Below are 26,263 nucleotides of genomic sequence, written 5' to 3' on the forward strand. Positions count from 1 at the left end.
CCGCATTACCGAGGACAGATGATCAAACTGATGCAAACGGTCATCGAGCATGCTTGCGATCCGAATCACGATTGTGCGGGGGATACAGAGCGTGTAAAAAATCTCAAGAACGAAATGGATATTGTAAGAAGCCTGAAAAATAACCCATGGCCTGATTTGAGTAGCATGTTTCTCACCGGCAAAGAGTCTGCCTTTTTAATAACCAGAAAAATTCTGGATGTAACGTCCGAATGTGAGGATGAAATGGACATTAACGAGGTTCTCTGTCTGTGTACGTGCATAACAGATTTATGCACGTCGTTGGCTGCAAAAAATTGTGATTCTATAACGTGTGAAATTGTTGAATCGCTGGTTGATTTTATATTTGAGCAAAACATGTTTGTCTGCAGAGATTTTCTTTTCTGGCTAGACCACCGGTATAATGTCGTTACTACCGCTTCTTTGTAAATTTGTCACTACTTCAATGTATGATTGTATACTCAACGATATATTGTTGAAATAAAAGGTTGTCACAACTCCTTGTTCTGTTCTCTGACTTCATAAAAATGTCATTATTTAAAACGTTTAAAGGTAACTATTTAAGCGGTACAGATAGTAAGTTTTTTGTTTGTTTGTTATCAATGTAATAAGAAAGGATCTTGTATCTTATACCTGATACAATATTGTGAATGAAGAGGGTATATTTATTTCATCAAGCAAATTTGCATAAATATTGACGAACGCAAAGAGTTCGCTAACATTACAGCAGTACTGTTTGTAAAAAAAAAACAAGACACTCACAGACAAAACTTTTACAATCACACATGACGATACAATAGGTAAAATGAAACCGTGGTTCGGAACAACACAAACAAATCATAGAAAGATAAAAACAACAATTGTCATACTGCTACGACTAAGTCTCAAGCTAATTTATTTATTTTTGGTCTGGTTTCAGAGTCGCCCTACTACAGTGGAAAACTTTGTGATTTATACAGCAGCCTATGAGTCTTCAAATAATGAGGTGTTATACCTGTGAAACAGTAACAAACAATATTCGACATGCGCTAGAATCCAAAACTCTAATGTAACTCTAATGAGTTTGTTTCACATTCTGTAGATTATCTCAGTGAAGAAATCTCAGTTCTCTTGCGTTTTAGCTGAAACGCGGACTTATGCTAAACCTAATTTTCTGTCCTTTAGGTTTGGTGAAATATATGTTATAAAATTCAACGACAGGCATGACAACTTTGTAAACGCTTAACAAACAATATTTAAGCTAAATACATGTTAAGATATTTAGAAGGGGGGAAAAATATACTAAAATATTTCAAGGGACCGTGCTGTTGAATACAGTAACTTCGCACTGCATTGTTTTAATAAAAGCGGATCAATTATGAAGACAATCGTGACAAAACACAGCCGCTGTTGTGCGTGTTTCCCCAGGATCAAACCTTTTGGTCAGATGAATACCTAAAACGCGTCTGTGTGCTGGAGCAGACCGTCTAAAACGGCCAAAAATGCGCACCTTTCAATGAATTCAACTACATGACGTCTGTGATTTATTTATTAAAGACCTGTTTAGAGACGCGTACAAAGAAAATAGTGTTTCCACACCATCTTCAATTTGTAATGTGCAACTTTGTGTTCTAAATGACATAGATGTACATGTAACGGAGAAACGGTAAGATCGGGGGATGCTTGTGTCTGATGGCGGCTTTGTAGACAGAGCAGAAAAAGATCTGCAGTACATCACAATCTCGGTTTAAACAAACTCTTGTACAAGGATTATTCTTTTATTATCTTATAATGCATTTGTTCATGTTTTCCGGCAAGCAGTCGCGACATGATTGACCGAATTCAGAGAATAGTCTTCATCTAAAAAACAATGAAAAAGTATAGAGTGGTATCAATATATTTAGAAGAGAGGATTTCAGTATTAGTTGTTTGTTATAAGAAAAAAGTAATTTAAAACAACATTTACAAAAATAAACCCAGATGATCATGAGTGGGTTTTCTGTATTCATATGATAATTTTCTTAGTGACTCGGACTCTTGAGTTACATAGGAAGCATAAAAAATCCTTAATATTTTGTGTCTGTAGCCTTTTCAAGATCGCGTACAACTTCAGACTTTACTGAATGTGTAACTTTGAGTACGATGGTGAGATACGTTGCAGCTGTAAGTGTAAAACAGTACGCCTTAATGAAGTCTCACATCAAATAGATGTATAATTGTCCTAAAAAAGAAATACCGACTTAGTCAAACACTCACAATACATTTTTCTTAATTTTCATTTATTTCTATAAACACCGAATGCTGATGGTTCTCAGAGGGAGGGTCTCACCTACAGTACAGCGTAATGGCATATGTAGTCCAGCAAACAAAATGTGAGCCGCGTCATCCGTAATGCCGATCGTCTGACTTAGTAAAATGCCAGTCGCAATAGATCAAGAGGCGGATTTCTGTATTCTGTAGGCATTAGAGCAATTTTTCTTAAATGGTGTATACAGTTTTGCATTTTGTAATTCAATGATTTTTAGTCGATCGGCTTTGCGCAAAGATAATTCCTATGTAAAAATTATGTTTGAATTCTTTCTATAACCTTTACAAAGCGTGGAACATCATAGTTCTCAAAATATTGTTTGCATTACATCTAACAAAAATGACAGAAGTGGAGAAACAAAGATGTTTACCGCATGCACGCATTGTAGATGCTTAGGTACGCCAGAGATGTTGCTTTATTTGACTCACAGAAGATGGCGATAGTGACCGATAACACTCTTTAATGTTTAATGTCGTTGTGTTGAAAAAGATTCAGTGGACAAACGCCTCAAGGGAAATAATTTGAAGTGGAGGTTTGTCTTGTGAACGTACACATCGTAGACAGACCAGAAAGATGTCCTTTAGTGTTGTTTAGTCTTAAGCGGTGTCATGTAGAAGGACTGTCATTTAATCGTTGATGTATTTCTTTTGAGAATTTAACCCCGTTAACCCGAATTACAGAATGATGCAATATCGCAAAACGATCAGACAAATCTGAACGTAAAACACAGGATTTCATTTTTTCACTTAGAGAATTTGTTCAAATGTTATCAATTAATTTAACTCTTGCAGGTTTATGATTGAATAAGAGGAAAATAACAACTAGAATAAAGAATGTCGCAAAATCTGTAGTAAGGGTATCAAATTTCTCGGATCCCGGTATGTTATTGTGACGAATAATAATAATTTTGTCCTCCCTCCTGATCCATCTCAGCTATCGTTGAGGGTTTGTCTGTCTGTCGGTCGTGTTTTTGATCGTATGTACAGAACGTGTTAAATCGACGCACAAACTATATGCGTGATGGATGTTTATGCGTTTTGAACATATTTTCATATTGAGAATATTGAGAACTTGTTGGTAATTTACACGTCGGGAACTTGCAGACAACATTCTGTTTGACAGCATTCGATTTTAATCGTTTTCATAAGAGGAATGTATTGAAGCCGTTGTTTAACAAGTTTGAAATGTTGTAATGTTTCTGTTTAACTGTATTACATTCGGCATGCTGTAAATAAACCTCGTAGTAGGTTATTATTTTGAGTATTCCGTGTTAACAAACAGTGCGTACTTTAGTGGTTCTTTGTACGATTTCATAATAAAAGCATCAAAATTGTTAACAGACTATTACCTTTTATATTAAAACTTAATAAAAACGTTAAGTAACGCACAGTTGTGTAAGACAAGTACCAAAACATCACGTTAATATGTTATCCCACCTTTCACACCCATTTTGATTACAGCGAGACGACTTAATGAGACAAAGAATTGGTTATTTGAACCGAATCACTGAACCGAACTGTGGGAAAGAATCGTTTCGCAGAAATGAATTGGGCTTCACGTCGCTAACAGAGACCACAAAAAGGGTTTACATCATCACAACACGGAAAGGTGCGTGTACTTCACAAAAAGTGTGGAAATGCGTGTCTTTTTATATCTGTGCACCCGTATAATCAGAAGTCCTATGGTTTAGAGCGCTGTCACGCACGAGCATTTTGGCATATGGATCCCCGACGGCCACGTTTGTAGTCTGAGGTGTATGCTGGGTATTGTGGTTCGCTGACCTGAAAGGCCGCAACGTTTGAAGGAGGTATTAGTTACACGCGTTCAATATAACATCTTTGTAAAAACAAAAAGAATTGTTAAAACGTAGCTATTTAGCGTAAACAAATATATATATATCTATATATATATATATATAGATAGATATATATAAGAAGAATAGGATATACTTAGGGTAAAACAGATTTGACGTGTATATGTTGAAACGGAGCACCCGTTGTTGCGTTATTTCGTGAAATAGCGTTAGGATTTGGTTGTGTTCTTATATTTTTCTAGCTTCATCATAAACTATAAGCAAGACCTTGTAATAATATGTTGAACATCTGATAAGTCGGTCGATATCACATCCAGAGTTTAGCCTACTGCGGTGCTATTTTCTGCAGCGGTTGTGCTTGTTGTTAGAATGCTTCAAATCGCTTCCAGACTTGTTTTATGAGCGTACCCTTGTTTGTTAAACTACTCGTGAGCGACATTGTTAACATTTTTAGAGTTAAACAGGTTAATGAGCTCTTTCAGCATCTATAGTATAACTCCGTTATAGGTTTTAGCTACAGCTGAATGATAAAACAAAGTTAAGAATATTGTTGGCAATTTGCGGCTGACCGGGAAAGCTGTGTGTACCTGTGTGCATGTTTATGTGGTTTATGAGGACACAAATTTGTATAATGACGTGGGTATGACAGAGGTATTACAATATGAAGGTGGTTTATGAGGACACTGCCTATGTCCCCGTAATTCAAAAGGCTTAAAAAAAAAAAAAACATACTAAATGGTGTTCTTTTGAAAATCTAAAAATGCACAAAGTCTCCTGTGAGGGCTAAGTTTAGGTGTAGGGTTGGTGTAGGGCAATAGCGCACACAGTTTGTTCAGTATAAAAACCATTACGCCTATGGAGAGTCCCCAGAAAACATTAAAACCAACATGTGTGTGTGTGCGTGAGACAGTTTGAATACAAAAATATTTTAGATAAAGACGGGATTAACTACAAGCATCCTAAAATAGAAACACAAAACTATACTGTTTTCCCCCAAAACCGATTGTTCAACACATTTAAAAAAGTCTTAAGAAAGTTTGTGTTTTGAAGAGAAAGTCTGATACGGTATATAATTAAATCTTTTATTATTGATTGATATGATAGAATTACGCTGAATTTATGAGGTTATGTATTAATACTGTTTTGTGTATTCATCGGTTACTGTATACATGTACGAGAGAAATGCATACACACGATTGTTTTATAAAGCTTTTAGTCTGTCATTACAAATATCTTAAAGAGAAAACCCTTTCACGCATTCTGTTTTCATTTGTCTCAGGATTCTGTTACACAAAACCACTTGAGCGTGGACACAAATCCTACGTGAAAGCTAAAAATATGACTTTTTAAACTATTTTACAGACACTTAACACATGTGCATCAGTAAGATATCATCATAAACCATCAGACACGTCAGGTTGTGGTGTGATAAGATGGACTTATCAAATATTTGCATGTTTCTTATATCAGTTATTTGATCAAATCTTAGTCAGATAAACCTATATAGACCAGTTGTTTTTATTTTAATAGAACATTATACTGTGAACAAATGCTACATTTAAACTCTGCGGTTAATAATACCGTTTTTAAGGTGAGAAAGAAAGTCTAATCTGTTGTAAAGATCCTGAGAAGCATTTGTGGGACCTTATACTTTTGTTGCAGACAACCTTAAGTAATTTTCAGTCTAATATAGGTCCAATTCCTAAAGAAAAATCTCTGTAAGAGTCTTGCTTTACTCAGAGGATCGTTTGACTGCTTCTAATCCTTGCTCTGGTCTAAAGGATCATGATTTTAGGTTTGTTATAAGTTTAGGTTAAACTTATTTGTTAAAACAAAAGTTGTATCATTGTTTAATCATGCTGCTTTTCATCACCTTGTAAAGATACCCAGTGTGATTCTAAACGTTCTTTAAAAAAGGTTTGTATGAGACATCATAAGTTTAAATATTTAACTGTATGGTTGTTTATGTGGATGTTTACGTGTAGATATGTTGAATGTTTGTGTGTGTGTGTGTGTGTGTGTTTGTGTTGACGGTTGAAAAATATATGAGTGAAACAAAGAAATAATAGGTAAATGAAGTAAATTAAAGAATGTTTTCCTATAGACCGTCTTATTAAAATCGTCATCTTTGGGGACCTGTATTTATTTAAGTTTGTGGTTATCGCCTTCTTTTTCTATCTCATCACTTCCTGAACGTTAATTTAAACCCCACCATTCGAATAGATTATAAATACATTATAAATACTCAATTCTCAACTACACTTCCTTTGACCGGGTTGGGAAGTTTTGTCTAAACCTTCGACAGAGACGCACAGACACACGCGCATAGGTGCACATCGTAAAATAGACGCCATAGAGATGCTTTGATCGCTGAACATGTTAGAAACACCGTCTGTTTTAATCAATGGACCGCGTTCTAACAAAGTTTACGACGCCAGATCCCCTCAAAAACTCATTAGATTGCAAATGAGTTGAATCCCCAGAAACTTTAGCTATTTTACAACGTTGATCAGATAACACCGTTTCAGTGCCCGTGCGACCAGACGCGCAGCGCACTTTCTCATTCGGTCGCTCTGTGTGAGACATACATTTACATTCGTAAGATGTTGTAGAAAAAAAAAAAAAAAGTTTACCACCCCTCTAATTATGACTGAAAATCCAAAACATTTGCTATCATTTCAGTTTCTTCCCGCACGTGTATTTTAACCGACGCAGCACACTAGAAGTTTTAAGATTGACAATATCAAAGAGTAAATAAATAAAAGGTGTTAAGTGTGAATAACTAAAATAAAATAAGACAAACAAACAACATTTTTCCCCTGTGGGGCGTTTGTTTACAAGAAGGTTATGTAACCTTTTAAAGTGAAAAGTTTTATGATGAATGGTGAACGGTTTCATTAATTGAGAAATGTAAAATATTTATAAAATAACTTTGTTCTAATGTTAAAACATTACTTTAATTTCTTTAACATGCAAATCTTCAGACTCTCCTTACAGCGTTAGAGGGCGGTGCTGTGGGTGTGTCCTGACAGCGGCCCGCAGCTCATTCTCAGTTTTGACACAGAAGCTTGAGGTTGTGTAAACAGACGCTGCGTAAGATAGACATTTGTTTAACTTTTCTAAGTTGGGACAAATGCTAGGTTTTCAATTGTAATGCGAGAAGATTTTTACAGCTATCTTATGCTGGTGTTTTAACGGTCTGATATTTTTTATTTCACTTCACGGTAAGAGAACTCGTCTCTATATTATTTAACTTTATGTCTGTTATAAAGTCAAACTATTTTTTTTAAAGCAAGACATAGTTTTTTGATAAATATCTTATTGTTTTAACTAACGCATCCGATTCTTTTTTGTTATAGATAAACGAACGCGCTCGCAACTCTTCTATTTATTTAACTTTGTCAAACGATCTAGTTTTAAATTCTAATGATAGGAAAAATAGCGTATCTAATGCTTTTTTATTTGTTTTAGTTTTTCCTAAAACTGTTTTAACAAGACTAGTGTCCACTTGTAAGGGAAAAACACACGTACCATCGTAAGATAAAAACGAATCTATATTATTTAACTTTGTATCTGTTTTAAAGTCACAACTTTTTAAAACCGCAAAATAGGTTTAAACGAACGCGCTCACTTCTTCTATTTAACTTTGTCAAACAACTAGTTTTAAGATAGTGTATCTAATGCTTTTTTGTTTTATTTTCTACGTTTTTCCTGTTTTAAGTCTACACTTGTAGGGAAATAAACAGTCTTTGTACGTTTTACGTACATGTTTGATGTTTTTTTTTCTTGATGTGTATGTGAAAACACTTTAATAAAAACTTCCCTTTACCCCATTTAACACAAATTCATCATTTAAAGTTTAAACCACATAACATCGGCCCCACACACACACACATACACACACACACAGTCATAAATTCTTAAGTTCACCATAAGGTCAATAAAATGGCCGCTTAGAGACGGTGGGGGCTAGGGGTGTACAAAACAGGTGTCCAGTTATGGGAGGGGGGTGGAATTTTTATGAGGGTAATAAATCAACCATTTTGACACAAAGTGAAGTACCATCTCTCTAATATCTTTTTCTTATCTTTATCATTTTTATTTTTGATATAAAAGTTAGAGAGGACTGTGTGTCGCAACCACTACATTAATATATATATATATATATATATATATATATATATATATATATTCTAATTTAAGCATAATATAAAATACTTTGGATATAAATAGAGGCACATTTAGTTCCAGTCAAAAATAATAAATTCAAGAAAACTTTCTCTACCAAAAATGATATAGGCGTTCTTTAAAGATGTATGAACCCAACACTGAGACAAAGATTACATTTTTAAGAACTTTGTAAAAGCTAAAAAAAAAAAAAAAGAAAGAAATTGGCAGACGTAATGACATAAACTACATTACCCATAATGCTGTGGCGCCGCCATGTGACGCAGACACACCTCTTACTGTGATTGGCTGCTAACTGCAAGCGTTCACTACACTCTCATTCCGATAGCTGAAGGTGAAATCTGCTCCTCTGTGTATGCAGTTTTCCAGCGCGATTATGACTTCCTGTGCACTTTACAGTACACGCACACACCTGTGCAGACATCTGGTGAGTTTGAACTAAATAAATCGATATCGACAGCCGATATTGACTAAGTTATGCCCCGAGACTTGCGGAGCAAGCAGCAATTTGGCTGCAGGCCTGTTTCATTATTTACCTTTTTAAACAGTGAATTTTTCTACTTAAAATGCAGATGTTCAAAATATAAGGTGTTCATATAAATGCTACAGCCTTTTATTATGTCAGCAAACTAGTTTTTGAATCTGCCTTTGCAGGCACATAAATATCTGAGCAGGACCTACAGCACACGACCGTCTCTAAATGTGAGTAAAACATTGTTCAATTTGATCAGTTTATGCAGCCAGAGCGGCTTCTGTCAGGTGTGTATTGAGTGAGTATTTCTTCCTCTTTCATCTCTGTCTGGACAGGAAGTCGTCATCGTCAGTGCAGTCAGGACTCCTATTGGCTCTTTCAGAGGAAGCCTTTCCACAGTCCCTGCCACTAAACTGGGGTCCATTGCTATTAAAGGAGCCATTGAGAAAGCAGGTACAATTATTTCGGTCTTAGGAGTAATTCGTATTTTATCATATATTATATGTAATTATGTAGTTTAACAATATAGAAGTTTATTAAAAAATTAAAATCTTTTTTTCAATTTTATTTTATATTTTAGTTATTCATATAATATTATGATTATTATAATATTATTAATATGCTTCAAAAATTTGGGGTCAGTATAATCTTTCATAGAAAATAATACTTTTATTTAGCAATAATGCATTAAATTGAGCCAAAGTGACAGTAAAACATTTATAATGTTACAAAAAAAATCAGTTTTGTATAAATGCTGTTCTTTGGAAGCTCTATTTATCAAATAATCCTTAAAAATGTTTAATTTTCCACAAAAGTATTCAGAAGCACAATTGCTTTCAACATTGATAATAATAATAGCACCAAATCAGCATATTAGAATAAATTCTGAGGAATCGTGTGTTTTGCCATCATAGGAATAACTTATATTTATTAATATAATATATTAAAAGAGAAAATTACGGTGGCCGAGAGAGCTCAATACGCTGCAACTTCAGAAAACACATGCAAATAGAAAAAGCACCAGCAAATCAAGAAAACATCTTCATCAATTTGACAGCAGGTGCTGCAAATGCTCACAGCACAAACAAATAAAGAATTTTATTTGCAGCGCGTTTCTGTTTTTGGTTGTGTTGTGAGCATTTGCAGCGCGTGCGTAGTAAAATTGAGGAAGTTGTTTTCTTAATTTGCGTTTTTTCTATTTGCAGCACGTTGAGTTCTCTCAGCCACTGTAGAAAACAGGTATTTTAAATTGTAATAATGTTTCACAACATTACTTTTTTTTTTTTTTTTTTTAAGTATTTTTGATCAAATATATGCAGCATTAGTGAGCAGTAGATATTTTTCGGAAACCTTTAAAAAAAGTCTTACCAGCCCCACAATATATAAAATAAATAGTATAAAATAGTAGTTTAAACTATAATAAAACCTCATCAGCAAATTTATTTTAATCAGAAACGTGTGCTATTTGTTTCTACAACAAAAGTAACATAGTTTGATATTTTATATTCTAATGCATTGTGTTATTATTTCTACATTTTAAGTCCTATTTGTTCTATTTGTCAGTATGATAATGTGTCATTTACAGGAATTCCTGTTGAGGAGGTGAAAGAAGTTTATATGGGCAATGTGTTGCAGGCAGGAGAAGGACAAGCACCAACCAGACAGGCTCTTCTGGGTGCTGGTGCGTCATGTATCACATACGTAAACAAACAGAGCTGATAAAATGTAAAAACTGTAACATGAATGCAATGTAAGTCGCTTTGGATAAAAGCGTCTGCTAAATGCATAAATGTAAATGTAAAATGCACCTTTTATTTAGGAATTTACAAATGCAACTTCTCAAAGAAAAGTGTGTGATGTTTGTGATCTTCCTCATGTAGGTCTGCCTCTCTCCACTCCTGCAACAACCATCAATAAAGTGTGTGCTTCTGGGATGAAGTCCATTATGATGGCCGCTCAGAGTCTCATGTGTGGGCATCAGGTGATGTGAAAGACACGTTACCAGAGATTCAAAAAGTGTTGTGTGTGAAAGTGAGAGCATTTAGCATCCTAATACAGCAGAGATAGTAAATGATGTCTTCCAGGATGTGATGGTTGCTGGTGGAATGGAAAGCATGTCTCAGGTTCCTTATGTCATGGCCAGAGAAGCGCCCCCTTATGGTGGAGTGAAGATGGAGGATCTGATTGTTAAGGATGGGTTGACGGATGTCTACAACAAATTCCACATGGTACAGTTATTTTGAACCAGTAAAACCGATTGCATTGTATTTGTATAATAGTTAAGCCTGAAAATAATTATTGAGTCAATATAGGAAGTGAGTGTGGAAAGATTGGACAGCTGTACGTAAATGTACTGTACGTAAACACTGGAGGGGCCATGATTGTGTAAAACACCTCCATACTTCCCCATTTTTAGGGCAACTGTGCTGAAAATACAGCCAAGAACAGCGGTATCTCCAGGGAGGAGCAGGACGCGTTTGCCATTAACTCGTACAGCCGCAGCAAGGCAGCATGGGAGTCTGGCGTCATGGCCAAGGAAGTGGTTCCTGTGAGCATCCCTCAGAGAGGTTGGTTTCACTGCTGTAGCTGTTAAGTTCCATATCATTCCCCAAGAATTCCCTTTTATGTGCTAAAATATTACACGATTTATAAATGATACATAATTGCAATAAAATATGCACTCTCACCGCATAGGAAAACCAGACATCGTTGTGAAGGAAGATGAAGAATATAGGAAGGTTGACTTCAGCAAAGTCCCCAAACTGAAGACTGTATTCCAGAAAGAGAACGGTACAAGATTATCATTAACCCTAGTGAAAAAGTACTTAACATAGTGGACTTCAATTTTTAAAAGTGTATATATATAATAGAAGCAATTTTGCACTTTGTAATCTCAAATAAAAATTTTTTTTACTATAAAATATATTTTAAAATCGTTGTTTTAGTCATTTTATTTTGATGGGTTGACTAACATTAAAGCAAATGTAGGGTACTTGATTATCATTTAAGTGTACTGTTATTCAGTATTACATTTTAAAGTTAATAGATTGTAAATGTTTTTCATCACAGCTTCATCAGTACAAATGTGTAATTGCAAATATATATTTATATTATGACATACAGAATATATTTTAGTTTACCATAATTGCTTGTTAGTATTTTCAACAGCTCACATTAACCATATTTCAAAGACAATACAAGTAATTATGAAATTACACATAAAGATGTTCTTAACTTCAGTGTGGTGAAATGAAGCACTGAGCTAATTGCATTCATTATAGACTTAAACTATAATACATTTTCATGTAATTGCAAAAAACATGCAATTAAGTGTCTGAAAACATCATATTTAGTGTTCACTTAAGTATACTATTTTAAAGTATATTATGCTGTTTTTAAAAGTATGCTATAAAGTACTTCTTTTCCATAAGTGAGGATATTGAAAAAGTGTTTTCAATTCAAAAGACAAGCGAAGCTTTTGTTTTTGCAGGCACAGTGACGGCAGCTAACGCTAGTACGCTGAACGATGGCGCGGCGGCTCTCGTGCTCATGACAGCAGATGCGGCAAAGAGGCTCAACGTCACACCGCTTGCAAAGATCGTTGGTGAGGCAATTCACTCCTCTTAAATTAAATTCATTTTTATAGTGCATTTAGTTCATTTGAACAGATACCGAAGTGGTTGACAGTTTACGTAGCAATGTTTTATTTTTTAATCCCCAAATTTATTTTGCTCATGTTTCATGAAGTTATATTTATTTTAAGAGTTCCTTGTATATCAGCGTCTTTCTTGAAAATAAATTTTCTTTGAATATTTATATTCATGAATGTAAAATTTAACAAGGAATAGTAATAAAATAATGATGAACTTATTATAAAAGGTCTATATAGTCACATTTTTGTCTAATGCAGAAGTTTGAGGATACTTTGAGAATAATTAAAGTTACCTGAAGGGTGGTAATGTACTTTACTTCAATTGTTCACTAACGATTATTTTGGTAATTGAGTAACCGGTCGATTATTCTAATGATTTAATCGAGTAATCGGTTAATTTTAATTATATTTTTTGTAGTAATAAAAATAGACCTATGCGAACAATAACCTTTAAAATGACTTAAAATACATATAATAGCAATGAGAATAATTAGTTCAAATAAAGTATCAAAAGCATTTAATACTTTATTGAACAAAAATGTTAAAATATATAATGTATTATAAACAATGGAGCTAACGTACATTACACATTATAACAAATGCAGAGGGCGCCAACAGCCTGACGATTGTTTACACTTTACTGCGCGATCTAATCCTTGTTTAATATTGACCAAGCATAATTTAATTCAAATGTCCACTTAATCTTTAATATTTGGCCATTTCTTTACACAGAAATCTACAGCCACTGTAATTCTTGAATATGTGGACATCAAAACGTGTAAACACGGAGTATTTTGAAATCATGATGAACAGTTAGCATATTGAGAAAGATACTGATATATTCTCTTGTGTTTGCATAGGTTTATAAATTATTTACTTTACAAATCTGATGAAATAGTACACGTTACATTCCGAGATGAACTTAATAATTAACCCAAACTCACAACAATATGCAGAGATGGAGTTTGAGATGCTCCACACATGTAAATGTTAACAATTTGTGTGGAGCAGCATTTACTGTGAACTGAGCCGCTCTGACATGCATGTGCGTAACCTACATGCATATAAATAATTGGCGCATGTATTTATTTAATTGAATCATAGCTTTTGCGAATTCACAATAGCATTATGGTTTATTATGATTTTTAAATGAGTTCAATATAGTATGCAGCCTTGGTTACATGGACTCTCGTCCGTGAAATGCGCCGCTTCTGGTATTTTGCAGATTACAAGACACGGGTGAAATGCAATCAAGGATTTTTTTCAAATCGTGTATTCGAATTGAATAGAGAAGCCCTAATTTATAGCATTTTTAAATGGTTACAACACCATTTTTAATTTTTATTTTTGAAAAATAAAAGTGTTGTCATTGGTAAAACTACACTATTTTGACTCAAAAGTTGTTATGCTACTGAAAAATATAGTTGACTTGGTAGCTTTGCTACTTATAGCTAGCAGCTGAGATGTATTTAGCTACTCATTTGTGGCCTGTTTTGTCTAGCCTCACATTTTATCGTAATTCACAGCTTTTGCTGATGCTGCTGTGGCCCCCATCGATTTCCCTATCGCTCCAGCCTTCGCCGTCCCCAAGGTTAGCTGATGTTTATTGCTAAGCTAAAGTGTTTTTGAAGTCCTTCAGTGTAGTAACATCTGTTTCGCACAGATCCTAAAGGCAGCTGGTGTGAAGAAAGAAGACATTGCCATGTGGGAGATCAATGAGGCCTTCAGTGTCGTGGTGCTGGCCAACATCAAGATGTTAGACATCGACCCCAACAAAGTCAATATCAACGGAGGAGCAGTTTCCCTCGGACATCCAATTGGGTGAATATATGCAACATGCTTCTCATGCATCACGGTTCACTGTATTGACATACTGTAATTAGATTTGCGAAATAATTAATGTGCTGGTTTTGCGGTTTCTAGAATGTCAGGGGCAAGAATCGTAGGACACATGGTGCACAATCTGAAATCGGGACAGTACGGACTGGCAGGTATCTGTAATGGAGGAGGTGGCGCCTCTTCTATTCTTATCCAGAAATATTAGCACTTTAATCCACAGAATTTGTGTAGGATTTGGTCCTTGAGTCAAGATATATCTTCATCATTAATGTGAGGTCAGTCCTGTTTTTCAATTAAAATAGGAAACCGAGTTGTCAATGTTCATACAATACAAACTTCTCAAATTGTTGTATTTATTCTGTGGTCTCAATGCATATTTGCCATTCTCAAAATAATGTTTTAATAAAAGGGTTTAGAATGTTCAAATCTGTATTTGCAATAAGATAGAATATCGATTGTTTTTGTTGGTGTTGAATGTGATTATACTCAGAAATAACAATGTTTTTCACCTGAATGAACACCAGATGGCATGTGTGCTTTGAGTTCTGTTTGCTGATTGGCTAATGGATGCTTTTCACAGACTATAGCGAAGCAATAATAATTATTCGTTTTTTGAATGTACTGTAATATTTTATCCTGACATTAAATGACATTAAAAGCGGTGAAGGGGTTTCTATGTTGGTAAATAATAGATGGTAAATTTGTCAACATTCATTTTTCTGACTTCCTTTATCAATCTCTCTAAACAGAATAGTAGTGTTTTTTGTTTTTTTATAGTTATTTGCTTTGGTCTTCTATGCACTACTAAGTTTACCTATGACAACAGGCTTCTCAGAACCCTGGAAATGTGAAAAGGGTCCATTGAGGCAGTTTGAAAAAAGAAAAAAAGTTTGAACTATAATTATATGTTTGAAATGTGAATTATGTTCCACAATGTTTTAGTTCAAAAAGCACAAAAAAAAATCTAAATTATTAACAATAACAGAATATTTGTGAAAAAGCAAATTCAAAGTGAAAATTGTTTCTAAATAAATATGAAAAGTCATTTATTCAGTCACTTCACCTCAAAGATGCCGGTTAACTGTCTAACACAAATGAGTTAACTATTTTTCTAGGTTGTAAGCAAGATTTCAGCTAGTGAAAAGGAACATTTTGCTCTTCCAGGGAACTTGACGGAGACTCTTTTCCGGGTCTGTATAAATAATCCACCTGCAAAAAAACCTCAGACTCCACCTCCAGATGCTGCTCTTATCACATCACATAACACCTTATGTTGATTCTGCTGAGTATTCAGGGACTGTTTATCAAGTTCTAAATTTCAGTTATCTATTTGTCATTATGTTTTAATCTAAGAGACAGACGTGTGAGTCAAATATTAACAGGATGTTGTGAGAGCACTTGTAACGTCATGGATGTCAAAGTATCAGCTCATTGACTCAGTTACTGAATAACAGCAGGGCTGAGACTGATCCCTGTGTAAGACCTGACTTTGGAAAGCACTCATTTAATAGTGCAGAAAATATTTACAGCTTTTTTTAATGTGGCATGTCGGGAAATTGAACAGGAAGTCAACATATAAAGCCTTGTAATGGTTTTATAGCTTTTAGCTGTTCAGATGATTCTTGGTAATGTGCGAAATTATTTAAATGATAACTTACATGTCCTTGTTCATAATCCTCTCCATACATTTTCATATATGCCATTGAAACTTTAGCTAAAAAGAAACTAGCTAAAACAGCACTCTTGTGTAACAAGATTGTTTAGTTTTCTCAGATACACAAAGCTAAAAGGTCTGTAAAGGTCGCATCTGTTGACACACATTGGGATAGTGTTTGATTTGCTATTTGCTGTGACTTAAAGGGGTATTTAAAGGAATAGTACACCTGATAATTCATAGTTTTGTCATTTACTTATCCTCATGCCATTTTTTGCTGCTGTTTTCCATATAGTACAAGTAAATGGTGACCAGCAGATAATTTTTCAAGCTCCAAAAGTGTTGAAAAGCACCATTAAAAGTACCATAATATTACATTTCAAGTCTTCTTAAATCATACAATACATTTATGAAAGGGAAAGACTGGAATTCAAAACATCTCATCTGCTGCTGCTCTCAAATTTCATTCACAGTCAAATATATTCAAATGATAGTTAACTAAAATGGGAACTAACACAGCAACAACAAAATCTTACTTGAAGTTAAGTAAAATATTAGAAAAAAAAAATTAAAGGATGACAAAAACTTTAAATTGCTTAAAAGACTGAAAAAAAATCTAATTCAGAATATTAATATTATTATTAAATATTAATAAAACCTATGTAGTATATCAGTGATACTATAATAACATGGATGCATCAACAAATCCAAACCTGTTTGATTCTTGTGTCTTGTTATAGATTATGACCTGCCAAATTTTCCATTCTGCAACTAAAAGGGAATATTTAGTGCACTTGTAAAAGGCAAATTGCCTGCATGCTTAAATTGGACAAATTCGGGCTATGAAGTGGAAGGTTTTCAGTGTAAACGATTAAACTTTTGGTTCAGTTCCCAAACAAAGTTACCATATGACTTCAAAAGACTTGAACCATAGCATTCAAATCACAGAGACTAAAGTTAAGGAACTTATGATGTTATGTTTTGAGAAAAAGGGAACTTGAAAACGAACATTTGCATTTGCAAGCCTAGGAAACTTCTTTTCAAAGATATAAACGCATGTAATCTTATGTTGCAGACAGTTGTACCTCATTCAAAACTCTCACTGTGAAATGAAGTGAGCAAGAAGGAAGTGCCTTTAAGAGGAAGAATTTTTTCCTAATATTGACACACCTTGTTTGGTTAGTAATTTACAATGCAAAGCTGTGTCATCTATAGTAGATAAATTTAAGACCAGGTTATTGTTGAAAATAAAAGCAGAGGAATGCTCTTTGTTATAAACTCATAGTTGTGGTTACCTGGTGATATTTTATATTCACCTGACTGGTGAGCGTTTCAGCTGGTTTACCAAGCAAAGGTGTGGCGTTGGCTGCTCATTACGCATACAGAGAGTCCTTTAACACTCAAACACAAGCAGAACCCTCTGTCAGGTGAGTTTTGCTATATATTATTATAATTTGAATGGCATTATATATCATTTCATACAGATGCATTGCTGTTTCTGAGACTAATGCATGTTTTGCTGTATGTTCAGTCAGCAGATCTTAGTTTGAGATTCAAGTTCAAGTGTTTTTTGGATTGCGTTTTGCAGTTTGAACGAAGCCAAAGGCAAACGATGCAGACAACAAATACGGTAATGACGTGATATAGTTGTTTTTCCTGAACATATGTATCCTCTTCTGCCATATTTGTATCTTTTAGTCCCTGGTGTCTTTTGATTTTTATTAATTTTATGAAACAATACAGACACTGTCGGTCAACAGATGAGCTATATTTGTAAAGCATTAACTATCCTGAGGACAAACTGGGCACTTAATGAATGATTCATCAGAAAGGTCATTTGATCTTTTAAAAAAGGAAAAGCAGTTATATTTCAGTTCATGAAAAACACTGATGAAAACATTAAGCACAATTGTTAATGGGCTGGTTTAGGTTTTTGGTGAGTTTCTGATTTGTCTATGGGAGCAATTTGTTATTTCACAGGTCATAAGGAAGTATTTTCTGAATAAGCAACAGGGAACTTTAAGCATAAAATTAAAGTGAAATCAAAATAAACTTTCTATATTCAGATGGGAATCCTATGTTAATTGCTAAATCTATCTATCCATTCATCCAATTTTTGTTATGATGGTATTTGATATTCATTCACCAATGTAATATTAATGTTTTTATATGATAACACACACACACACAATCCCTACCACAAAATACAACAGCTATTATTAATAATAGCAATAATAATAGTTGTTGTATTTACTGTTGTAGTTTTATTTTAGATTTTTTTGTATGGTATCTAATAATCACTCACTAAAAATGTTGGGCAGCGGCTATTTGCACTAAGTGTAAATAGCGATAGATTCTATTGACACGATGTTAAAATAGCAAGATTTTCTGCTATTTATACTACTTATTGCAAATAGTGGCAATTATCTGCACCTCAGTATTGTAGTACATTATAAAACAGTACGCAATAATAACGTACTGAGTGTAAATTATAATTTTTATTCAAATTTATTAAATGGATGCCACCTTATTGGGACAATAAAGCCCTCCCTACACCTACCCGATACTTTATTTTCAACTTTTTGATTATTTCCTTCATTTTTATTGAAAATAAATGCCTTTCTGATGCGATATGAGATTTGAAAAGGGAGAAAAAAATGTTTGGTAAAAGTTGGGCTCGAACTCGGGTCGATCGCGTCAAAATGCATGCGCGTTACCATCTACGCCACTAAAACTGATGTTGAGTTAGTTTCTTTTTTTATTGTTGTCTAACTCAATCACACGTTAATGGGTGGAGTTAGTGTAAATAGCCTTTGCCAACAAGATGGGCTATTTGCACTTAGTGTAAATAGACACTCCGTAAAAGGCACCCAACTAGTAACCCAACTATAGGGCTGGTATAGCACCTTCCCATCTATGGGTTATTTTATGTTTTATTTGGGGGGATTAATACTTTTATTTAGCAAGAATGCATTAAATTGCTAAAATAATAATAATAATAATGATAAAGACAATTATAATGTTACAAAAGATTTATATTTCAGATAAATGCTGTAGATTCTGCTGTTTGAGTATCAGCTTACAGAAACTGTGACAAGATTTTGTGTGTATGCAGTTGAAAAACTTGTGTTTATGATTTATTTTTGTTTATAATTTATTTTTTATTGATATATGTTTGTATGTTATGCTTGTTTTATTTGTGTACTGTATTTGAACATTTGTGTATGTTTGAATGAATATGAATTGAGACATTTGTTGGTTTTGAATTCACTGTACATCTTGAAAATATGTTAGTTGTACGTGCACCTTTGTGTTTTGAATTGAATGTTTTTACACATTCTTGTACATTTATTTTGTAAACATATATGAATTTACAGTACTTACTAAAAATGTTTTACAATTCAAAATATATTTGTTAAAAATGTATATAAACATTTTTCATATTTGAATAAATATGATTTCAATATTTAAATAAACTAAATCTGTATTTGAAAACAAAGTAGTTTTAAGTAATATTATAAAAAAAAAAAAAAATACTGATCTGAATTAATATAATTAACTCAACTGTTGGGTAAATTTGAACCCAACTGTATTTTAACGCAATTCATTGGGTTAAAATAACCCATATATGGGAAGGTGCTATACCAACCCATAGTTAGGTTACTAGTTGGGGTATTTTTAACCCAACATTTTTTAGTGAATGTTTGAACAATGTTTATTTAATAGGTATGTATTTCCTGGAACATTCTGCACAATTGCTGTGTCATATTGTAATTATTAACATGGACACAATACTCTAAAGTAACGTTTTGATATATATTTTTCTAATTTGATATCCTTTTCATTCTAATTTGTTATCCAAAACGGGTTGTGAACGCCTGTCAAACATGAAAAACTGACAAAACCGTAATTTCTTTCAGAATTACGACAATGTTTCTCACGTGAACTATGGTTTCCAACATGAGGAGCGGCGGCCCTCTCCACGTGTGCCGCCTTCTGGAATAAACCCGGCATTACCTCAGTACCCCAGTCCTCAAAACCCACAATATCTATACCAGAATTCCCATCCGCCAAACTTTTCAGACAGATACTCGCCTGCTCAGGGCCTACATCAGTATACTCCTCAAACAGCACCTGTTAATACACACCACACGGTCACACCTGGACCCTACCTTGATGTTAATCCGGCTCACAAAGGTATTTAATGCTTCTTAAAGGAATAGTTCACCAAAAATGAATCATTTACTTACCCTCAAGTTGTTCCAAACTTGTATGGATTTCATTCTTCTGTTGAACACAAAAGATGATATTTTGAAGAATGTGTGTAGCCAAATATCTTCTGGTCCCCTTTAGTATTTTTTTCCATACTATGGAAGCCAACCAACGACTGTTTAGTTACCCACATTCTTCAAAATATCTAATTTTGTCTTCCTTCTAACCTCTTTTAGTCATTTTCATGTTCTAAATATTGGTTCTCATGAACTCTGGTTCTTTGACAGCTTCCAGGAGAAAAAAATGTCCATTTATCCTTGGCATAGTCATCACCCTACTGGTCATTGCTGGGGTCATAGCTGCGGTGCTTTGGTTTTATGGTAAGAAACTCACACATTGGGTGTCCTACAGTGCATCTACCCAGTTATTTCTTGCTCTGATGTCCTTTGTCTACTTCAACAGGTATGTTTGATTGCTTGCAAGGGCGTCCCTGTAAAACTGATAACAAATGTGTCAGCTTCTCGCAGTGGTGTGACGGCTTGCAGGACTGTCCATCGGGAGACGATGAAACTCAGTGTTGTAAGAATCCCTTGAGCATATGGTCCGACATGTTGAACTGATCCTATTCGAAGATCTTTACTGTACTTTCTGTTGTTGTATTTGTAGCTCGTCTGTTTGGATCTAATTTCCTCCTTCAGATGTATTCAAATGTGACCCAAAAATGGGAGGATGTATGTTCCGATGGATGGAATGACAACCTCGGAATGCAAGCGTGTGAGGAGATGGGATACGAGAGGTAATGTTACTACTACTGCATAATGACCTTTACACAAGATTTCTGTTTCAAATGAATGCTGTTCTTTGAAACTTACTATTCTTCAAAGAATCCTGAAAAAACATCAACATCAATAATAATAATAATACTAAGTGCTTTATGAGCACCAAGTCAGCATATTAGAATGATTTATGAAGGGTCTTGTGAAAAATAATGCTGAGAATTTAGCTCTGATTAATATTAGGACATTTACTGAATGTGTTTTGTATGAGCTGATTTGTCATATGTGCTGTGTGTTTGTGTGTGTGGTTTATCTCTAAGGAACACTTATGTTGGTTATGAGAAGGTTTACTCTAGAGCATCGTCTGACTATGTGTTGGTGAAGACAGATTCTCTCGGCTCTTCCAATCTGACAGGTTTTTACAGTAAAATGTGCGCATATATAATACAGACATTTCTAGTTCTTCATATCTAAAAGGTTTAGGTTTTACATGTTAGTTATTTTATTGTTAACATTAATTATTGGTTAGCTTGTTTAAAAACTCTTCTTTTTATATTTCTCTTATGATAAATCAGTTCAGACTGTCCATCTAACAAAGCAGTGGCACTCAAATGTATAGGTAAGGTAATGCATGTCTTTTTAGTTTATTTTATTTATTTGTGTATGTTTGTTCTTTTTTGTTGTGAAATAAATATTTAGGGTTTTTCTTTTTTGAAGGGGTTACCATTATTTTTGTATGAACTAAAAGTAGTTTGTGAAACTGAAATAAAATAAAAAATATTTGGTATAATAATAATACACAGTAAGAAAAACGGAAACATAATATGAGATAAACAAAATCGAAATTTAGAAATGCCTTGACTAAAGCTGAAATAAAGTTAAATAGAGAACAAAAAAAACAAATAAAAGTGAATAAAACAATAAATAAACACAAATTCATAATATTATTAAATACTACAAAAGTACATAAATAATACAATAACACTGATCCCAGTGTACAAATTTGTTATCTTTTACTCATTTTCATGTGAATGATGACTGCTTTCATTTTGGGGTGAACCATGCTTTTAAATATTATAATTATTATAAAATATTAATATGAAGTATAGCTAGGAAATCTACACTTTCCACACACACTGATTTCTGAATCCTGTTGTAGATTGTGGACGGAGCAGCAGGACCCGAATCGTGGGAGGAACCACAGTGACCTCTAAGGGGGTGTGGCCATGGCAGGTCAGCCTGCAAATTTCCAGAAGGCATTTGTGTGGCGGGTCTGTCATTACACCGTACTGGATCGTCACTGCGGCTCACTGTGTGCATGGGTAAGTACTCTCGTTTAGTACTGTCTAAATGTCTAAATATGATGAAATCTAATAAATGACAAACTGGTGTAGGAATTCAGATGCAAGGGATTGGACTGTGTATGCTGGATATCTGACTCTTAACGAGATGCTGGTGGCCTCCGGCAATTCTGTAAGCCGAATTGTCATGCACAACTTTGACCCGAGAACCAACGAGAATGACATTGCCCTGATGAAGCTAAACCGTCCACTCACGATTACATGTAAGAGTGAATTTCACAATTTTCCCCCAGCCAACAAGAAAATTTCATGATCATTTAATAATACTGACACATTAAGTGACAATAAATTAAAACAAAGTGTTTTTGTTTCACACACTGTTATTTTAGTATTTTTTACAGTATATACTATTATAGTGTTTATTAATATTTAAAATGATCTTTTATGTTTATATTTTCCGTTTTCATTTTAATGGAAGTGTAAGCTTTAGTAATGCTGTTCTTTTTTCTTTTTTTTCATTAGTTGGCAAGGGAACATTTCTATTTTTTTTTTTTATAATTATATATTTAATATTTATAAATTAATATTTTTATTTAATATTTGATTTCAGCCTTATTTCTATGCACAAATATGATTTTTAATTGTTTTAGTTTTAGTTGCACTGTAAAAAAAGGATTTTTCAAAATAGTAAATAGATTACTGGAGCATGTTTTGCAATAAAACACTATTTAAGTTTTCTATTTCAAAATTTCACATTTAATTCAGTGTGTTTCTATCTTTGTGAAATTTACTAGCAATTTCTGAGTAAAATTTTACACCAATTTTTCTAACGGCACTGGTTTCATGCTTGCTTTAAAAATGGTTTTAATATACAATGTGTCTCCAAAAATTGAGTTTTAGGTTAAAGTTTTAGTTTACTGAAAAATCATAATTTACTCACTATCCATTTGTTCAAAATATTCTTTGTTGTGAATGACCTAAAAAGAGAGATTTTGCAGAATAGTCAAGCTGCTCTTCCATATAATGGCTTATGTATCAGCCTATCAAATGACTTCAGAAGAATAGGACTGAGGTGAATGGACCATTTTGTGGTGCTTTTTTGGAGCTAGATAGTGTGAGCATCAGTTTCCACTGTGTGGAAAAGAGCAGCTTGAACATTCTGCAAAATATCTTCTTTTTTGTTTTACAGGAGAACCATACAGCTTTGGATGCTGACAATTTCTGTGTTGTTTCTTGTTTCAGCGAACGTTAGGCCAGTGTGTCTGCCCAATAAAGGCATGTACTTCACTGCTCCACGGGAATGTTACGTCACTGGATGGGGGTCACTGTTTAGTGGAGGTTTGAAACTTTTTGAAGAACAAATCCCAACAGAACTGTACTAAAACACATACAGATCCAAATGCATGTCTAATGATTCATAATGTTTTCTTAAAGGATCTTCCTCACCAACCCTACAAGAAGCCAAAATCCAGCTAATCGACAGAACAACTTGCAACAGCCGACCGGTGTATGACGGACAAATCACAGACACCATGATCTGTGCCGGCAAGCTGGAGGGCGGCGTGGACTCCTGTCAGGTCAGAAACACACTCTGTATAAACACAGTTAGAAGCTGCTTGATCATTCAAAAGAGTAAATTAGAGTACTGTAAATGTAATGTATGAGCCAAAGGCCAAATTAAATAAGTGCTCTTCCACACAGGGGGACAGTGGGGGTCCTCTGGTTACAAAAGAGAATTCTCTATGGTGGCTGGTTGGGGACACTAGCTGGGGTAATGGATGTGCTTTCAGAAACAAGCCCGGAGTCTACGGAAATGTGACCTACTTCCTTGACTGGATATATGAACAAATGCGGGTAAGATTTCAAATATAAATCCAAACTGTGTCACAGAAAATTTATTATTATTATACAATGCAGAAGAAAAACAAACACCTCTTTTTCTTTTTTTTTTTTTTTGGTTTTCAGAGATATTAACTTTTTTAGTATAAATGTTTTTGAGAAGAGCAACTGATCCAAATCGCTGACTCTCAGGAACTGTGACAGGGTCCAAGAGACTTTTAACGTGAGATGATTATTATTATTATTTTGTCTTGTTTTTGGTTACTTTTTGTTTTCATATAAATGTTTTCACATAAATCTAAAATAGCCAGTTATTTATTTTCACCAGTGTCAATAATAAAGTGAATTGCACGTTATGCTACAATATGCACTTTTCTCTCTTTTTTTGTTGTATGTTTTGTATAAAGAGCACAACTGTACAAATGATTTTATGGAAAAAAAAAACCTACCTGACAATCTCACATCACTGACATGTTTGTTCTCTTGCTTTCTTTGCCACCACAACAGTTCACATTTGCATTATTACAGTATTTGATAACAGGATGTGACAGGCATTAAAACCGCTCTCCTCAGAACTGCGGACAGACATGGTGCAAACAAATGTCTTTATTCTATAACTATATGGATAGCTAAAATAGTTTTTACAACATCGAGATTTTATGTTAAAATGTATATGAATGTCTGACTGGACACCAATTCTTTTTTCGCTATGTTTAATCACCTTTTTGTCTTCACATTAAATGAATTTTTATAAATATAAATTTTTAATGTTGCCTCTGATTTAAATTGAGGACAAAAAAGCTGCGTGTATAATAATTAAAAAAAGTAAAATTCTCTTTAAAATAGTTCTAAATGGAATATTACACATCAAATGTCTAATACATTTTCATGCCAATTACCCATGTTCAATCTTAATAACTTTTCTGCCATATTCCATGCTACATTTTATTACACATTTTATGACTTGAACTTCATTACATTTGAAAGATTTTGTATGTATTAAGATTTAAATTGTAGAATATTAAATATGATTATAGAATATTGAATATGATCTTGGATATTGAGATATATATTCCTCAAAATATATTAGTGTCCAATGTTTATTTGACAGTGATGTCACATTTCTTGTTTGTATGAAGGCTAAATACAAATAAAAGGTGAACATTATTTATTTGTGCGTTTTTTTTTTTTTTTTTTATAAAGTATATAGTTTTATAGGAGGAGGTTTCGTAGACTTGGTAAATTTATTTAAGTTTGTAGGTACAGACATCTGTTGCGGCCATTCTTGGCAGTTTTTATGAGGCTTTTTTAAAATAGAGTTCATATCGATATCGGAATTATATCGTATCGACCGAAATTAAGAAACATATCGTGATATAAATTTTGGCCGTATCGCCCAGCCTTAATACAGCCTGATCTATAAAGCATGGTGGAGGTGGTGTCATGGCATGGGCATGCATGGCTGTCTCTGGAACAGGCCCTCTCAACTTTACTGATGACTTAATGTATGATGACAGTAGCAGAATGAAAACAAAACCATCTTGCCTACCAATATTCAAGAAAATGCCACCAGATTCATTGGGAAGTGCTTCATATTGCATAAGGACAATGACCCAAAACACCCTGCCAGTTCAGTCAAGGAATTTATAAGGGCAAAGAAATGGAAAGTCTTAGATTGCCCAAGTCAATCTCCAGATTTAAATGAGACCAAGAGTCTGGTGATGTCTATGGGTCACAGACTCACTGCTGTTATTGTGCGCAAGGGATCTGCAACTAAATAATAGCTTTTAATTTTTTATATCTGCCTGATGTTCAACTGTCCCAATACTTATGCTCACATCAATGAGTGGGATGAACTCTAAAAGTGATGCTCTTTTTATTTGGTAAAACATGAATGTGTTGAAATGGCTAATAATAAAATGTGACATCCTGTATTTTTGTCTCATATTCATCTTTTAATCATATTTGCAAATGTCTCGACTCCACAGCCAACAGAGCAATTTTGTCTTTACTTTTCTAATACTTATGGAGGGCACTGTATATACATCATATTTTTTGGCTTTATGGAGCATTAAGGCTCACAATCAGCTGACCAAACCACAGGAGTAAAACTCCTATGACCCATTTTCCTCAGCTTTTCTTCACGCCTAAAAAATGAATTCACACCAACCCTCGGAGTCCTCACGGTTCCCGGCTCTCAGTTAATCACCAT

General features: G+C 34.1%; 2 protein-coding genes across 2 annotated transcripts; both read left to right on the forward strand.

Moving 5' to 3' along the window:
- The first annotated feature begins 8,570 nt into the window (after positions 1-8,570).
- acat1 (acetyl-CoA acetyltransferase 1) lies at positions 8,571-15,325 on the forward strand. Its single transcript, XM_079410253.1, has 12 exons — positions 8,571-8,733; positions 8,961-9,008; positions 9,114-9,231; positions 10,364-10,459; positions 10,659-10,759; positions 10,863-11,006; positions 11,195-11,345; positions 11,473-11,568; positions 12,269-12,382; positions 13,957-14,021; positions 14,094-14,251; positions 14,354-15,325. The coding sequence occupies exons 1-12, from the start codon at positions 8,662-8,664 to the stop codon at positions 14,472-14,474; spliced, it is 1,284 nt and encodes a 427-aa protein (XP_079266379.1). The 5' UTR covers positions 8,571-8,661; the 3' UTR covers positions 14,475-15,325.
- A 1,684-nt stretch (positions 15,326-17,009) lies between these two features.
- Positions 17,010-24,417, forward strand: LOC306865738 (transmembrane protease serine 2-like). The gene is made up of 14 exons (XM_079410501.1): positions 17,010-17,350; positions 17,455-17,553; positions 19,844-20,120; positions 20,423-20,515; positions 20,598-20,714; positions 20,802-20,931; positions 21,232-21,342; positions 21,487-21,530; positions 22,071-22,233; positions 22,306-22,475; positions 23,455-23,550; positions 23,647-23,789; positions 23,914-24,066; positions 24,178-24,417. The coding sequence occupies exons 2-14, from the start codon at positions 17,536-17,538 to the stop codon at positions 24,184-24,186; spliced, it is 1,524 nt and encodes a 507-aa protein (XP_079266627.1). The 5' UTR covers positions 17,010-17,350; positions 17,455-17,535; the 3' UTR covers positions 24,187-24,417.
- Positions 24,418-26,263: the final 1,846 nt, after the last annotated feature.

The sequence above is a fragment of the Barbus barbus genome (assembly GCF_936440315.1).
Source record: "Barbus barbus genome assembly, chromosome: 47".
Lineage (NCBI taxonomy): Eukaryota > Metazoa > Chordata > Actinopteri > Cypriniformes > Cyprinidae > Barbus > Barbus barbus.